General features: G+C 39.3%; 2 protein-coding genes across 2 annotated transcripts in view; both read right to left on the bottom strand.

Annotated features, from left to right (window-relative positions):
* Positions 1 to 4796: 4796 nt before the first annotated feature.
* LOC125884350 (polyunsaturated fatty acid lipoxygenase ALOX15B-like) overlaps positions 4797 to 18870 on the bottom strand; it is a 71298-nt gene continuing 57224 nt past the window's right edge. Inside the window, exon 15 of the transcript XR_007448687.1 lies at positions 4797 to 5136. The gene's annotated coding sequence lies outside the window, so the exon portion shown is untranslated. The remainder of the gene's footprint in view (positions 5137 to 18870) is intronic.
* On the bottom strand, positions 5169 to 18295 carry LOC125883499 (polyunsaturated fatty acid lipoxygenase ALOX15B-like). Its single transcript, XM_049567801.1, has 14 exons — positions 18143 to 18295; positions 14349 to 14547; positions 13598 to 13652; positions 13217 to 13339; positions 12989 to 13092; positions 10685 to 10851; positions 10083 to 10226; positions 9283 to 9486; positions 9050 to 9136; positions 8768 to 8937; positions 6876 to 6997; positions 6628 to 6728; positions 5971 to 6141; positions 5169 to 5745 (listed from the first exon to the last, which is right to left on the bottom strand). Exons 1-14 carry the CDS (start codon positions 18293 to 18295, stop codon positions 5566 to 5568), a joined length of 1980 nt encoding a protein of 659 aa, XP_049423758.1. The 3' UTR covers positions 5169 to 5565.

Genomic DNA, 18870 nt, shown 5'->3' on the forward strand with positions numbered 1-18870 from the left:
ATAGAGGGGCACTCAGAGGGTGCAGGTCTTGGAAAGGCCAATTCAAGCACAACCAAAAATGTCTGGATGTTTCCAAAACTTGTTATCAAAACTGGGCTCTGAGAATCATGTCAAAAGATTGTACCTATAGCTGAAGCCTCATCATCTCAGCTGTGCATTTATTATGTGCTGCTAAACTGGAAATATTTAATTTTTCTTAATATCTCTTGTAGAGTTTATTGCAGACTGTAGTAAAGATTTCTCTTTTTTTTAATCCTTAGCCACACCTGAAAGGAGTACTTCACCCGCAAAATGACTTGTTTATCAATTACTCACCAAGTATTACCTTGAGATAGTGAAGAAACATTCTCACTGGCCTCCACGACCAGCAGAGAATCCAAAAAGGTGAACATTCCTCATGAATTAAGGTACACAGGGATCACATTTAACAATGGTAAAACTGTATGAAAACACTCCGTTTACAAAGTCTCGCATGACTCGTGCAGTATAATCCAAGACTCATTTATAAAGTCGTAGCTCAGCACTTCCCAAACACATGGATCATCACTAAATATGTACTATATCTAACATTTATTTTGCTGAAATAACAGGGGAATGTAATCCTGGCAGGTACAAAATCAGTATTGCCAAATAATGTGTCCACTCAATAACTTTGTCTGGAGACCTACAAGTCAAATGCTCGTTGCTCATTTTGGACTGTTTTGATGGGGCAGTGTGAATTAATTAAATACACTTATAATTTCTATGCATGTAACATCCACCTGGTCTGGAGGGAAGGAATGGAATTCTGCGCAGATAATAAAGTATACCACTGCTGAATAATGTATACACATTGTAGCTTTATCTCTGAAGATAAATTAAATGTAGTTATCAGCACAATTTTTTGGTCCATTTTTGGCTTATAGGGAAACCACGTAGGATGATCAGTTTGTAAACACACTCGCCAGCAAAAGTGAAAGTAAAAGCCAACCCTATAGTCACTCTATACACTCAGAACATACAGTACAGAGGAATGCAAGAGTTTTGGCACTCCTGGTCAAAATTTTGTTGACTGTGAAGAGTTAAGTAAGTAGAAGATGAGCTAATTTCCAAAAGGTATGAGGTTAAATGACAAATTTCTTCAATATTTCAAGCAAGAATGTTTTTTTGATATCAGTCCTGCAGTTTCAAAATAACAAAAGGAAAAAATCTGAAGCAAGTTTGGGCACTCTGCATGGACAATACTTAGTAGTGCTCCTTTGGCAGGTATCACAGCTTTTCTCCAAACATACCTTTGCTCACTGCATCAGAAAGTTCTATTTTCACTTTATCAGTCCACAGGACATGTTTCCAAAAAGTGTCAGGCTTGCTTTGAAATTTGCCAGCTTTGAAATTTGCATCAGGTGGCCTTTGCTAACGATGACTGTGAACGAGGCAGAGCCCTAACAAGGCAATCATGGTCTGACACAATGTTAAAAGTTGTCTGAGAACTCAAATGTCTTTGGGTGCCCAAACTTTTGCATAGTGCTTCTTTCATTTTTTTTCACTCCAAAATTATACAAAACAAAAATAATACACTGATCTATGGGGTGCCGTTTGTAAAGTGTCTCACACTGAAAATAACATCAACATTTTGCCACATTTAGCTTCAAACAATGTTTAAAAAAGTGTTGATTTTTTTAACGTCACCTTTTACCACATTTACAGCAATATTTGTTAACTTAGAAATATATTAAATAGTTAAATCTAAATATTAGATGTGGCACCTAAATGTTAAATGTTAAATCTAAATATTAAATCTAAATGCTAAATATAAATATAAATCTAAATGTTAAATCTAAATGCTAAATATAAATCTAAATATTAAATCTAAATCTAAATGTTAAATCTAAATGCTAAATATAAATATAAATATTAAATCTAAATCTAAATGCTAAATATAAATATAAATGTTTAATCTAAATATTGAATCTAAATCTAAATCTAAATGTTAAATCTAAATGCTAAATATAAATATAAATATAAATGTTTAATCTAAATATTGAATCTAAATCTAAATCTAAATGCTAAATCTAAATGTTAAATGTTTAAAATGCTACTGTTAACTTATAAAGCTCTAAATGGTCAAGCTCCGTCATATCTTAGAGAGCTCATAGTGCCTTATTATCCCACCAGAACACTGCGCTCTGAGAACGCAGGATTACTCGTGGTCCCTAAAGTCTCCAAAAGTAGATCAGAAGCCAGAGCCTTCAGCTATCAGGCTCCTCTCCTGTGGAATCATCTTCCTGTTACGGTCCGGGAGGCAGACACCGGCTCCACATTTAAGACTAGACTTAAGACTTTCCTCTTTGATAAAGCTTATAGTTAGGGCTGGCTCAGGCTTGCCCTGTACCAGCCCCTAGTTAGGCTGACTTAGGCCTAGTCTGCCGGAGGACCCCCCTATAATACACCGGGCACCTTCTCTCCTTCTCTCTTTCTCTCTCTCTCTCTCTCTCTCTCTCTCTTTCATATTCTATTACTGCATCTTGCTAACCCGGCCATTCTGGATGTCACTAACTCGGCTTCTTCTCTGGAGCCTTTGTGCTCCACTGTCTCTCAGATTAACTCATATCTCAGCGGTGCCTGGACAGCGTGACGTGTGTGGTTGTGCTGCTGCCGTGGTCCTGCCAGATGCCTCCTGCTGCTGCTGCCATCATTAGTCATTAGTCATACTTCTACTGTTATTATACACATATGACTATTGTCACACATGTATACTGCCAGATATTAATACATACTTTCAACATATTGTACTGCAGTAGCCAGAACTATAACTATAATATTATTACTTTCAATAATGTTGTTGTAAGCTACTGCCATTACCTGCATCTCTCTCTCTCTCTCTCTCTTTCTCTGTCTCATTGTGTCATGTGGATTACTGTTAATTTGTTATGTTGATCTGTTCTGTACGACATCTATTGCACATCTGTCCGTCCTGGAAGAGGGATCCCTCCTCAGTTGCTCTTCCTGAGGTTTCTACCGGTTTTTTTTTCCCGTTAAAGGGTTTTTTGGGGGGAGTTTTTCCTTATCCACTGCGAGGGTCATAAGGACAGAAGGATGTCATATGCTGTAAAGCCCTGTGAGGCAAATTGTGATTTGTGATATTGGGCTTTATAAATAAAATTGAATTGAATTGAATTGAATTGAATGTTAAATCTAAATGTTCTGGGTGAAACTAAATATTTAGCTAATATGCAAATTCACACTGCCGGTCACCGGAAGTACCAAAATAAAAGCTCGAGATGGTCAGACTGTGTTTATAGAATCAAATAACGACTTAAAACCAACTTATCAGGGGAAATGAACACTTGAACATACATTAGCGTGATAAAAACTACCTAAAATAACAAGAAACATGTTTGGAGACATTTTATTTGACGTATACTTTGAGTTGTTAGTGTCCCTTCGAAGGGACTAACAACCTAAGCTAAGCTAACAACCCTTAGCTGTTAGCCTCGTTAGCGGTGTATGTAATGACTCATTAACTCTTAAACGGTCCGTGAAAAAAATATTTTTGTCCAGCGGATGTCTTAGTTACAACATGATTGAGCTAGCAAAGCAGTTTTGTGTTGCGATGTGTGGTATTTATTCAGTTTTGGGAAATCACGATGTCTAGAAAGCATCAGTGGCTGCAGCAGCAGCAAAGCTAATATCAGGACGTCATCTTTTAAAAGTCTCCCGTTGTCGGATACGACATGAAACTACTCCAGTTAGCTCAATCATGTTGTACCTAAGACATCCGCTGGAAAAAATATTTTCTTCACGGACCGTTTAGAGTTAGTGAGTCATTACAGACACGCTAACTGGGCTAACAGCTAACGGTTAGCCCCGCTAATCTACGATAACCATGTTATTAATTTCAGAACGTGATAGTAATGTTTGTTCGGTCATTGTGTTTATAGACTTTACAAACACCAGATTAATCTAAACGGTGATATAGTGACGTGAAATATGTGAGATATTCATATATAACGTTATATGTAGCGAAACTCTGCTGGTTTTCTACCCGGAAGTATTTGTGAACAACAAGGTGATTCCCTCCGAAGGGACACTAACAGCTCAAAGTACACATCAAATAAAATTCCTCCAAACATGTTTCTTGTTATTTTAGGTAGTTATTATCACACTTATGTATGTTCAAGTGTTCATTACCCCTGATAAGTTGGTTTTAATTCGTTATTTGAGTCTATAAACACAGTCTGACCATCTTGAGCTTTTATTTTGGTACTTCTGGTGACTGGCAGTGTGAATTTGCATATTAGCTAAATATTTAGTTTCACCCAGAACATTTAGATTTAACATTTAACATTTAGATTTAGATTTAGCATTTAGATTTAACATTTAGATTTAGATTTAGATTTAGCATTTAGATTTAGATTTAGATTTAATATTTAGATTTAACATTTAACATTTAGGTGCCACATTTAATATTTAGATTTAACATTTAGATGCCACATTTAATATTTAGATTTAACTATTTAATATATTTCTAAGTTAACAAATATTGCTGTAAATGTGGTAAAAAACACTTTTTTAAACATTGTTTGAAGCTAAATGTTGCAAAATGTTGATGTTATTTTCAGCGTGAGGCACTTTACAAACGGCACCCCATACTGATCTTGCTTAAAATGTTTTCATCTTTAACCTTGTGCCTCGTGGAGATCAGTTCATCTTCTACTCACTTAACTTCACAGTAAACAACATTTTGACCAGAGGTTTCCAAACTTTTGCATGCCACTGTAGGTCAATTATATATACTTCATAATGACAATAAGTCATTAGGCACAGTTTACTTCTAAAGTGTTACAATTGTAATGCAAAATAATACTTTTCCCTAGTAATTTATTATAAGATGCCCTGCGTATTCATTGACAAACTAAGGAGCCTTCATATCCTCCTGAGACCCTGTGTCCTCATATGAGGACATTACATTTTGGGTTTACTTGACCTCATACTTCATTCTACTTAACTTAGACCAATTGTCCTCATTTGTGGACACTTTTTGTGCCATCTAGTGGCAGTAAGAGCACAAAACACTTATCCATGTAAAAACAAGATGGCAGCCATCTCTGCCAAGTCAGTCTGCAGCCGATCCCAAAAGTGGACAAAGTACAAAACCTGATCACATTTAATGGTTGAAAGTTGTTTCTTTATGATTAATTTATGATTTATATGGCACCAGTTTCAGCAACAGTAAAAAGCTAAAACACTAATAATTAGGAAGTACTGGTTTGAAGACATTGGGCCTTTATTATCATTGACAATGTTTAGTTTTTCATACATATCGGGACCTACTGATTGAAAATAGCTTGGGGGAGTTCGGGTCTCAGGAGGACATGTGAATTATGATCTAAAACTGCATTTTCACCACATTAAAATCAACCAGGCTGCACAGAAATCACAGATCAATATAAAATGATCACATGCAGTAGCTTCCTTCCACCTATAGTATCAGTTAAAACAGAGCATGCAGTTTTTCCCTTTCTCACTTTTGTTAATATGAAGCTGAATTTGGCAAACAGCTGAGGAGGTCACACCTTCTGATATTCAAATGGCCACACTATTTTCTACCACAGCTGGATCCATGTATGTGTATGGCACCTCCAGACTCATGTTTCTGATGCTGATGTTTGCACTTAACGCTTGAAGCTCTCCTTGAAAAGCCTTCACCAGTTTGCAGGGAATATCCTCACAGTGATGGTCCTCTGGGTACTGGCCAAGAGGGACCTGATGAAGTCAATAATATATTAAAAAGAAAACATTTTTTACCACAAGCATTTGAATGTTTAGCAAACATAAACTATTGGCAATATAGTGCACAGTTATAGGAAGAGAGCAGGAAATATTTCAGTGGCTCAAAGAGGGTGTTTTGCTCTATTGACATATTAACCTTCATTCCACAACTTGAACATTAATGTAATTTTGTGTAACTTTTCTTGAGGTTGCACTTACAAAGTCAGAGGACTGCTGGCTGAGTAGCCACATGACGGCTATTCCATTAGCTGTTGTGCTCACGTTAGGTAATGTGTCCATCAAAGTGGTCTCGCTTGTTTTCCCCTTTGTGGTTGGTGGAGGAAGTTGCAGGGAGATGGGAGTGTTGGGCATCCAGCCGCCATAGTCATACTGCAATGAATGAATGGTTAACACATAACTGAGTATTGGTTTTTGAAGCCATGCCATATCAGTCTGTTTGTCAGTCAATCCACCACTTTTGATCCACCCTGAAATTTGTACTGTAAGGAAAACTTTGTACAGACATTCATGGAGGATGAATCCTAATGACTTTTCCTGTAGCACCATTTTTTTTGTTTTTCACAGAAATTACTTGACATCTTTCTGCTTGATCACCATGAAATTTGTTTCAGACATTCATGTTGACCTCAGGATGACCTGTGATAACCTCAGTGATCCTCTGACCTTTTATTCAGCACCATCATCAGATCAGTTTTTTATTAATTCAATACTTTTGTTTATGACCAGATACCTGCAAAACGAATAACTGTAGCTGTAATTTGTGTTTTGTGCTACTTAGCAAATGTTTAAATGTTAAAATGTTAAACTAAGATTGTGATCTTAGTGTTTGTTACACGGTACATGAAAAGGCTTCACCTGTCCACTGTTCACAGCTGAGTGTTGTCCTGTGCAAGTGAAGATCACCATGGTGACAAACTTGACCAACTCATCCACAGTGGTAAAGCTCTGTGGAATTCCTGAGAATTAGAGGAAATAAACTGCATCACTTAAAGACATCTAGATGAGTGAATTAAAGTTTAATTCATGTTTGCATTATATGAATATATGGTACATTAATGTGCATATCTCTCATCATTAAGAATGAGCTCTTCTTTACAGCCCACCTGTGCCTGCTTGAGAAAGGAATCCATATTCAAAAATGTCTGAAATCCACCTCTGCAGTGTAGAGTCTTGCTGGACGTCTTCATCATTCTTGTAGTAGATGGTGAGCATTCCCTTCACAAACCTTTGAGAAGTGTGGATAAGTAAAAAATAAAAGAAAAGTAAAATACATTCCTAGTTCAATTATGTATTATTTGCACACTGTAAGATACTAGACAATTTAATGGCCGTCTTTTTAGAACAATCAGTTCTGTTCTTTTTTTTAAGAATTTGGAGCAATATTCGACACGGTGCATCATACAGCTTTAAAGGTAAAGTTTGACATTTTCATTAACGTGCCAATTCGCTTTCTTGCAAGAGTTATATGAGAAGATCGACACATCTTTTATATTTGATATGTAATATCGTCTATAGTTTGGCCCATGTCCATTTATGGCCTATACTGCAGCCAGTCACTAGGGGGAGCTCGAGATGTTTTGCCTTCACCAACTGTCATACTATTCATCTTTACACACAGTCCATGGTTTAACACAGGCATGTCCAAAGTCTGGCCCGGGGGCCAGTTGTGGCCCACAGACCAATTTTAATCGGCCCTCAGCTTGATTTTCAAAATATACCATATGTGTCTCTTTACACAATAATGGTTAATCGAGCAGATCACTTCCCATTTTTACCCATCACCTCACATATAGGACTATCATACAGTTTGTAGACAGGCATCACGTAGTAATAGTTCATTAAAAGATAAAAATCAGTTGGCCCCAAGGTATTTTCACGTTGTTTTATCTGGCCCCCATTCAAAAATGTTTGGACACCCCTGGTTTAACACAATATAGTTCAACAAAACCCCAAACAACTGCCTCCAAAATGATGAGGAAGTCGACTCAAACTTGACACTCAAAAGCCTCAGGGACAGTGACGACACTGTTTAGTAGCTGCTAGATTATGGACAGAAAACCCTACACGTGTTGCAGCTTTTTAGAAAGACTGACGAAATAAATCATTTTTGAGAAAACTGGGTTACATGAATAAAAGCTCGCAAATAGGGAGGGCTTCAGTGAGGATTGGAGCGCTCATACTTTCCTATACCTGGAAAACATGCTGTGTATGGTCACTTATTTAAACAGCAAATTGCCTTTGCATAAACAACATGTATCCCCAATACTGACTACCACTCTGCACAGTACATAAATAATGTGACTTCAGTTTACAGTATACTGTTAAAAAGCAGCCTTTAAGTTAACTGTATGTCATGTCAGAGCAGACAGAAATTACAGTCATCCCCGGATCAGTAGTGGAAAAGTCAGTCTGGGCTCTTTCTATAGGATAGCCTAGCCAGACATCATTAACCGGAGCATTGGAAATGATTTGGGGGAATAAAATGAATTCTCTAGTCTTACATTTGCATTGTCAGTGTGCTTTCCTAAGAAGACTTCCTCTCCCTGCTGGAGCAATCTCATCAACACAGATCTGATGCCTCTGCGCTGGCCAGCTGATCTGTTCTGTCCTCAGTAACATCATTAGCTGTATGTGATTCGGTTGTATGCTTAGTTTCTTTCTAGCAAACAACTACACTACACTAGTTATATTTAAAAACATTTCCCTGCAAATGGAAAAGAAAAGTGAATCCATACTGAAATCTAAGTCTAACTCTTATCTGAGAGACACTTGAGTTTCACTTGGGTGTGCTTCAGGGCCTTTAACTGCATTCTAACAAACATGGGCATGGTCTGCTGAGCATGTCGGCCCTTTGGTACCTTTGTGAAAAGTGCAGTCTCTGAAATGGTGTAGGTTTTTTGTAGTGCTTAGCATGGCAGCTACATGTCACTAAAACATTTTGCATAAATATTGTATAATTATTAACAGAGTGCAGAATATAAACTGGCTATACTACCTGTGGATGATATCCCAAAGCTTGAGTCCATCATCCCTGTAGTAGAAGTTCGGCACATCCTCCAGCCCACGCTCAGCAATGTCGTCTGGTAAGCAGAGGGAGCTGTAGGTCACTGAGGACAGTGATCTTTGCAGGAGTGTCACCAAACCCTCTCCACCACAGGATGCAAACTGGAGGACAGTCAGATATGTAAGGAGTATAGTTAGAGACAAATACTGTGCATGATATTGAAATAAGAAACATGTTTAGCTGATGGTCTACTGAGTGTTGGTCTTTTTGTACCTGTGTGAAAGATCCTGTTTCAGATATGAGACGAGCTCGAGCTAAGAAGTTGATCTGCAGAGTGTAGCGGGTGTGATGTACAAGGAGCTGAAAGACAAAGGTAACACTATTAGTAACACTATTACATGTTAACCAAGTCAGTAATCTTGATGCTTCTATACCATTTAACAGTAAGAAATATATAACATATAAGCAGAGCAAAACTACAAGTTCAGTATTCTCCCCTCAGTTACCTTGTACAGTGGATGTGTCCTGGCCACGTTGCGCAGCAGTGACACAGCAAACACTTCAGCCAGCAGATGAGCGCGCAGCAGGTGAGCATTGACTTGATGCTCGTTGAAATCTGCACTTCTCACAAAAGTCTTGGCCGTCAACCAGTCGTACTCAGAATCAGTAGGAAGGAAGATGGGGTTGTCTTCTGCTGGAGTCTGCTTCAGCTGCAGGAGAAGGAAGGAGGTGTGGTTCATTCAATCCAGTATATCCAATACCAGTACTGGTCAATAATAATTACAAATTTTCTGAGATCGTTATATGATCGGATATTCATTATAGGTTTCATCTGCTTTTTAGTTAGATATCCTGTTGACCCTTGAAGGGGAAATTAATATTTTTTTTAAGCCCAGGTTGGAGCACAGGGTCATCTTGGAAACACCATCCTCACGATCCTCAGTCTTACATAAATCAGTGTTGGTGTGTCCTGTAAATAAACTTTACTTGACTTGTTTGTGTCAGAGTCAACTGCCAGCCTGTCAAATTTGGATATAGCTTTTGGAGGAACTTTTTTTATATGGCTCGGACTCAGGTTGGAGGAAATTAACTGCCTTTCCTTTCAGAGGGACTTCACAGTCAACTAAATACTAGCCATTGGATCTGCTTCTTGCAAAGAACACAATATCTTGCTTAAAGAACACTTTCAGCAAGGTGGATGCTTCCTGTTTCAGGGGAACCTACATCTTACGGTCTGAATGTTAGTTGCCTCACTCAGTACTCAAACTTAATGCTTCCATGTTGGCTTTTTTCATGTTAATCTCACCTGAATAGCAACTGGCATCAGCTCATCATCAGGTGTTTTGTGGAGCAGGACGAGGGGAGCCATCAAGTACTGCTGCTTCTCATCAATGATGTTTGCTGTTACTCCATCCAAATGCTTGTAGTCACACAGGAATATGTTGCCTTTCTGTTTTAGTGAGGATGAGAAATGATTTGATTCAAATGCAAAGATTCATGCTTTCATTCATTATCCAACATTATCCTTATCTTGTGAGGGGTCGCAGGGGGCTGGAACCTATCCCAGCTGTGGCACTGGGCAAGAAGCGGGGTACATCTTGGACAGGTCACCAGACTATCACAGGGCTGACACAGAAAGACAGACAACCATTCACTCTCACAATCTATGGGTAATTTAGAGTCACCAATTCACCTAACATGCACGTCTCTGGATTGTGGGAGGAAGCTGGAATACCTGGAAAAAAAACAAATTGGGTGGATAGAGAGACCATGCAAACTCCACACAGAGGGGTCCTGGGAAGGGCCACATGCCTGCTGTTTGGATATTATACTTGAACATGTGAGTGCAACATGCAATTCCAAATTTGACATGTTATGGTAAAACATGATTTGTGTCACGACAATCACCTCTATCTCATCTGCCAAGCTGAACTGACCACTGGGGAAGACCATGTCGTCAGTGACAGGAAAGTTATCAGGCAGAGCTGAACAGCGTCGGATCAAGATGGGGTTGACACCATTTAGAAACTGGTAACCAAAAAAGGCGTCCTCATTCCAGTGTTCCTGGACATACTCTGGAAAAAGAATAGAGTTTAAATTAACTGGGTTTCAAATTGAATGAAAGTGAAAAATGCTGAATAATGTATTACACAGAAATCATGATTGAACACAATTTTACGAGTGGTCAGGAGCACCCTTACCAAGATAAGAAAAAAATTCTTGTTTTCACAGTCCACAAGTTGTTTGTCCAACACAAGGAAACATAAGTTTTATAATTATTTGGCCTGCGCTCTCACAATATTCTACAATTGTTTGTCCCCAGGGTTGAACAGAACAAGGTAAAAAAAAATGCTGTCCCTTCCCTTTCTGGAATAGTAAATAAATAATAATAAAAGCTGAGACCCTGACTGTCACAAGAAAACAGCAATAAGAAAACCCTGAAAGTTGCCATAAAAATGTTTTACAAGCACAACACACAAATGACAGAAACAATATAACCAGAGGAACATAATTTTTACACAGTTGGCCCTCCGGAGTAGGCATGGAGCCAACACTGTAACTAACTGCACTACCTGAAGAAACATTATCATATTTTTTGAAAAATGAAAGAGTGATTCCAGAGAGAAGCAGACAGAGGGGTCTACAGTCTGTGTTTGAAGGATATATCCAGGATGTCAAACTGACTCAGCAGCAACAACAGGTTAAAAAGACAAAGATAGTTAGAAGCTAAAGCCGAACTATAGGCTACAGATCACAGTGTAAAAGTGAACCACCACATCACTGCTGATCGCCACAGAAGTCAATGAATATAAAGGGAAACTTTGCTGATATTGAACCAGCTGTGTGGCATCGCAGTGTCTGCAGATGAACGGTGTTTGGCTTCGCCTCCGTGCAGCTGCCAAGCAAAAGCAGCATGTGTATACATTCAGTAGGCTATATCTTCAGTAGCTAGCTAGCTAACCCTACACTTTTCAGGGTCTGATTTTGGTTTTGGAACAGGGAAGAAACGTATATCTTTTTCCATCCTCTCCAGGTAACGAGTATCATTAATACACGACGTGCCCCAGGCACAACATTTAGCTCCAAATCCACAAAACCAGCCTGAAAATGAAGGAAATCTGATACGACTGCATTAGAGTCAATGGAGCACAGCTGTGTTGTTGTCAGACCCTGGTCTGGGCCGCCCGATGCTACGTTATGATTGGCCAGTCTGTGTCCAGGAGCAGGACTTAGCAAAGGGTCAGTTTGAGGTACTTTTACTTCACTTGAGTATATTAATCTCATGGCACTTTCTTCTTCAGAGGGAAATATTGCACTTTTTACCCCATTACAGTTAGTTGGGGGGGCAGTAGCTCAGTCCATAGGGACTTGGGTTGGGAACTGGAGGGTTGCCTGTTCAAGACCCGTCTGGACCAAAAATATGGAGCGTGGACTGGTGGCTGGAGAGGTGCCGTCATGGGCAGCCCCACTCTGACATCTCTCCACTTAGTGCATGTATAGGTCCTGTTTGTGCATGTGTGTGTTCAGACCTGTGTGTAATTGACAAGAGAGTGAAAAAATTGAATTTCCCCTCGGAGATTAATAAAGTATATAAAATTTTAAAAAACATTAAAATTGAGACTAAAGTTACTTAGTATACTAATTAAAGGGTTACTTTGCAAATTTTCAACCAGGTCTGTGTCACTGCAGTGTGAGGAGTGTGTGCAGATGAACAGTATTTAGTTTCCCAAATGCATGAGCACATATAATCATCTGGCAGAAATTTAGTTGGCAGACAGGCAGGGAGCACTGGGAGCTGGCAGCACAGGGGAAACCTTAAAACTTTGCATGTCTTTTTGCTGAGTTTCTGATTTTCCTGTAATGCCAGTGCTCACACTGAATTTAAGTTTCATTCAACACTTCTGTTTCACCAATGCTTAAGTTCGTCATCTTTTTACAGCCATTTTTTCCCTGCTGTTATTACTTTTTTTGTATTTACATTTATTTGTATGTTTTTGGGTTTTTTTTAATTCTCATCATTATCTGTCTTTTTTCTAATATTTTTTTGCATCTGATCTCTTGTCTGGCCTTTGGCAATATTGTTTGGCCTCTGTCTGGGGTGCTTTAAAATGTATTCCTCTTCTTCTTCTTCTCCTTCTTCTTCTTCTTCTTCTTCTTATATCCTGCATACAGTATCAACTATTCAATTGAATTACCATGATAACATAGTACCTGATAAGTCAGTCCGTTTGCCAGTGAACACCCTCTTGATATCATCAATACAAGTCCAGTTCTCCTTGGAATTAGCAAATCCTGTCAGCTTCAGTTCAGCCAGTCTACAAAAAAAAAAAAAAGAAAGAAAAGAGTGAGTTCATTATGATGCCTTGAATCATTTTGAGAGGCAGGTACTTAGTTACATAGATAGATAAATAGATATCTGACAGAATCTGAGGACTTCACCCAGTAAATGCAGTGTAAATAAACTCTGCTTTCTTAATGAAGGAGAACTGGACCTCCAAAGGCAGATCAGAGAGTTGTTCTGCCTCCATGCAGTGGGGTATTCCCTCTATATGCTTACGCCAGCTGGGAAAATAGAGAAGAGCAGAGTGGTGAGGAACTGTGGACAATCTGGATACCAGTGTATCTGCAGTTGTTATTTAGAGTGTGCAGGCATAATATATGATATATCTATCTATCTATACATAACAGGTAGCTTAGCAAAAAGAATAGGTTAGCTATTCTATGTCAGGAATATATTCAACCGAAGGTGGAGGAGGTTTGGATGCACGTTAGTTTTGGGGATGCGTAAAGTTCAAATGTGAATAAGCTCTTAGCTCTTACCAATAGTCTTTCTCTCGCTGTTTCAGCTCGTGCAGCGAAGCTTTTTCTGGTGTATCTTCAAGAAAGAACCACAAAAAGGTTTAAAATTGTTTATATTTACAGTATGTCTGACTTAATTTGCTTCAGCCTCTGTATTGTCCAGCCTGCGGAACTTGCCTTTCTTTTAGCTGTCTTTCTAGTTATATCACCATTCTGTTACCATCCTTATTATATATTTAATTTAATTAGTATTTAATTGTTTTTTCTTGTGATATTATTTTTTTCTTGACATTATAATTATTAGTGCGGAGTCTGCATGTTCTCCCCCTGTCAGCGTGGGTTTTCTCCGGGTACTCCGGCTTCCTCCCACAGTCCAAGGACATGCAGGTTAATTGGTGACTCTAAATTGTCCGTAGGTGTGAATGTGAGTGTGAATGGTTGTCTGTCTCTATGTGTCAGCCCTGTGATAGTCTGGTGACCTGTCCAGGGTGTACCCTGCCTCTCGCCCAATGTCAGCTGGGATAGGCTCCAGCTCCCCCGCGACCCTCAAGAGGATAAGCGGTTAGAAAATGGATGGATGGATTATAATTATTATTACACTAACATTATTTTGTCAATCAGTTGTAAAGCAGAAGTACATTGATTTGTTCAAAAGGTGCTCTATAATTAAAGACTGACTGAACTTCAGCCTCATTATCTAGCTTGCAGAATTAATGTCTTCTGTGGTCCGTGAACAACGTACAGGATGTCAGACAAGCAAATTTCCACAAACCTTCTCCCTCTCTAAAGCGGTGCACCTTGCTGTCAGTGATCCAGCAGTAGATGGGAAAGTTGTAGGTGTCTCCCTCTGGTGATTTCACTTCCACCTTGTCCAGGAACCAATTGTCCCCAGTAAGGCGAGACTTTTTCTCTAGCTCTATCAGTTTCAGCTTTCCAATGGAGACGGGGCAGGACACAGTAAAGGTAGACACCTGGAGTAATGACAGAAATGGTGTGAAAACAGTTTTACAAGAGTTGAACATAGGAGGAATGTAGGAAGGTGGATAAAATAAAACTTGTGCAATGTGCACAATATGTGCACTACATAAAATAAACCTTTTTTTGAGGCTCACTGTGGGGATTTTGTGTTGCATCACCTTTGTGGCTGGAGGTTGATTTGAAGAGTGGCCTATATTCTGTTTTTGCTAGTGGCACAACCAGAAAGTTTTCACAGGGTGGCCACTAATACCCTTTTTCCATCAAGTAAAGCCATGCCACGGCAAATATTTGTTTATATTGTTAGTTTAGACGCACCGTGACACGCCAGGCTGTGCCGGAGACGGACCCTCTGTGGAGTAGGGCCAAAAGCCTCAAGCAGGTAGTGGTGACGTCTCGCCGACTGCAGCCAACGCCCCTACAACCCCTCCCCCCAAACAAGGATGTGTTGCCAGACTCTACTCACCTCTGTCTGCAGGAGTTTTTAAAAGTCTCTGGGCCAGATCTACTAAAAGTTTGCGTGTATAAAATGTGTGCAAACTCATTGCACATGCAAGAAAACGTACAAACTGATTTACTAACGGTGCGCACAAAGGGTTGCGTCTTTCAAAGGTGCAAAATAGCGCGTCTGCATCCAGTTAGTGGGTTTGCTGCAATGAATATGCAATATGGGGCGTTTACACGCAATTGTGCGTGTGCTGGGAGGAGAAAATGTAAATATATTAATTTAGCACACGCAACGTGATTTATCAAACCTGGAAGCAATTTTGCTCATAGGAACTGTGTCTATATTTAACACGTATCAAAGGGAGGTGCAAACGGTTTGTATGCATAATTGCGCAAACATGGCTGCAGTTATTGTTGCAAGAAGGAGACATCGAAACGATGAAAGAAGATGCAGAGAATGTATGGTTCACCCTCGTGTGAAGCAAGCAACACAGGCTGAAACAGAATGCCATGCCGGAGGAGAACTCCTCTCTGACACACACACACACACACACACACACACACATTGAGCACGTGATTGAATGAATGAATGAACACTGGAAGTCGCAGTCCCGCCGGCTGGCGCGGTCACTGTTGAGATTACATTCGTTTTTTTATTTTTAACAAAATGTTTTTTTATTGACCGTATGAATGGTTTTGTTTTCAAATAAATATTTAGAAATGAAAATGTATGCTATGGTGTACTTTTACAGAGTTTTGCTTGCCCGCCGTGCGCACCTCTCCTCCCTCTCCGGTCCCTGGCTGTTGGTCACAGATTTCTTCCCATATAGCGTTCCTTTGTGAGACAGTCAGGTTTCTTTGCTGCAGCTCATTTAAGTGTTTATTGGCCTCATCTAGCAACATCTCTAATTGGGTCGAATTTCACTTTGCGCTTTCTCTCCAAACTCGCCATGCTGCAAACCATAAAACACGCAAACCCCTCATTTAAATAGGGTGTCTCCAACACGTTTGCACCTCTTGTCATTTGCACAAGCACTCTTAGTAAATCACCCGCAAACCGCGGTTCAGCCCCACATGCAAAATTCTAGATTGCGCAGGCAAATTAGTACAAGCAAACTCTGATCTTAGTAGATCCGGCCCTCTGTGTGTTCAGCTCTCAGTATATTTGTAGCATCTGACTGAATCTCTGGTGTTTGTAGTTTAGTTTCTCTCCTGCATCCTGTTTTTACTTTAGATATCTGCTTTATTTTATTGTTTTAGTTGAGCAAATACTGATTTATTTTTTAACAAATATTTAAAGTTAACTTAGCATTTTCTAAAATGTCTTTGTGTTGCTCTGGTACCTGTTGCTCTGTCCGTGTCTCTGAGGACTAACAACCAGACTAAGCTAAAGTTTTGTCTTCAGCAACTGTGTGTTGAACATGGAACCAGAACAAAATGGGATTGTTCCTGTTGCTAAAGGTACCACTGATATGAGAAATAAAACCACAAGAGTTTCACAAGACATAGCCGAAAAAGTATCAAATCAGAATTTGCAGAAGAGAATGACACCTTGACTGACAGGTCCAACACTCAACGTCAGTACATGATATCCCTGTCTTTGCCTGTCTGACTTCATTCTCAACCTACAGTAGAAAATTGCTCGTTATAAAATTAACTCAGCAACAAACCTTGAAATACTGTATGTATTTAGTCATTAGGGCTGAGAATGTGTTACTGATATACTGTACTTCCTTTATATCATATAAAAATGAATTCCCTAAGTTATGTCTTTTACTCCTCCTCTGTGTTACTATTACTAAAGTCTGCTGCTAAATTCAGCATCATGTTTCACTCAGAACAGTTTTTAATTAAATCAGAAGTTAAAAAACGTGTAAACGCAGACGAGCGGAGGATTAGCTGGGAAACATCACATTTATTCACTTTACATGGAGCTGGAGTTAATACTGAATTATGTTAAACGTTTGCTGAATGTGTTAGTGTCTCTTAATAAGCCATCAAAAATCATAAATCATCTTTGGAAGGAGCAGAAGTTTAACAATCAATATATTTAACAATATTTTAACGCAGCAAGGCAAGCTAATTGCTAGCGTGCTCGGTTGCTTTGAGGTGGCTGTCAGAGATGGCAGAATCCTGTTTGAGCTGTATCAGGTGGTGTGTTCCATGTTTTATTTCCCAGTTGATCTTGGAAAGAATAATAGAGTAGTGTAAACAAACTGTTACGCTTTGGTTCAACGCCAGAAGTTGCACCCATAATTCAAGGTATCATGGGGGCTAGGAATAAGGTGGATAGCAAATGTAATTTGTCATTACTGAAATAGCGCAATTTTGTTAGCAGCTTTTCTTCAATACAGGCAAGTCTGATTTTATGGCAGGGAGAAAATTGGAAGCAGAAACAGCCACAGTGAGATGTTAGATGAAGACTTGCAGACAGCAGGCTCTTACAGCACCTTTGCATCACACAAGACAAGCCATCATCAGTTTAAGACACACCTGCAGGAAGACAGTCCCTGACTGCGGTAAAGTTGGAAAGATATTCGAACTTCCGGGATCAATAACTCTTCAGTGAAACGTTGTTAAAACACAAAACATGCATATTTTCAATCGTAGTAAGATAGACAACGAGCTACAACATAATATTCATCAAAATGAGCCGTCCTCGGAGCCACACCAAGATAATTGGCGTTTACGTGCAGCCGGCTGTGAGCGCAGCGGCAGGGACCGTCTACAAGGTGCAACACCGAAAAGAGATATTACAAAAATATTCAATAACGTCACTATAATACAGTGTAGTGTCACCAAACTCACTCCACACTTCATTGGTCTGCTACAGACTCTACTACAACACTTAGTTTGAAAGGCAGGCATTTTACATAATTTCTAGGAATTTTTATCAGGAATATTAATCAATAATTTCAATATGATGCAGTGTAGTGTTACCAAACTCACTCCACACTTCACTGGTCTCCTACAGAGACTGGGCTGATGGCCTAAACCAAAGCAAAACAAACCAAGCCAAGGCAGCCCATGACTGTCGAAAAGGGGCATAAAAACTTGGGATGGCACACTCTCATAATCTTATATAGATAGAACTTGCTAAGCATGTTATAAATTTAAACCCAGAGTGTGATATTTCAGACTTACAGCTCCATTGGCGAAGGATAAATCCCCTACTAAGCTTGCCAGCCGCTTGCGTTTACTTTCACCATCATTTCCTACCAATTTAATGAAGACCATGTCAAGAGTGCCGGCAAAGCGGAGCTTGCCAGTGTATACGGTCACTTCATAATCTGCCATCTTCACTCTGGAATAATAAGAGAATAATAATGAGAAAGCATTCCTTTATAAATGTTTTTTAACTCTGCTGTTATTTTACACTTTATGCCAAGGCGTTAAATACACACATGTGCACAAACAGGACCTACACACATTCATTAATGGAGAGATGTCAGAGCCAGGTCGGAGGTGAACTTGCACCTCTCCAGCTGAGCTACTGCAACCCTAACCATTCTCACCACTGAGTAGGTTAACTGTCACTAGACGAGACTGAGTGCAAAAAATAAATACTGGCATCACAATGAAAACAGCATTAGTAAAAAGTAGCTTACAATATCTAATATCATATTTGTTTTCTCTCACCAATCTATTTCAGTCTAGTAATTGCTAACTGAAAAAAATAGAAAGCATTTCTCACTTGTTTATGAGACCAAGAAGCTCCTTTGGTGAAGCTGATCACTGATTCATCTATTTATACATACAGTTTTGTGGGAGTGTCTAATGACTTTAAGTAAACAGTCAGCCCTGCTGATGAAATGTTGGACATGTATGACCACTTACTGAGCATGCAAAACAACAGAATCACCATGCAAATA

The sequence above is a fragment of the Epinephelus fuscoguttatus genome, linkage group LG3, assembly GCF_011397635.1.
Source record: "Epinephelus fuscoguttatus linkage group LG3, E.fuscoguttatus.final_Chr_v1".
Classification (NCBI taxonomy): domain Eukaryota; kingdom Metazoa; phylum Chordata; class Actinopteri; order Perciformes; family Serranidae; genus Epinephelus; species Epinephelus fuscoguttatus.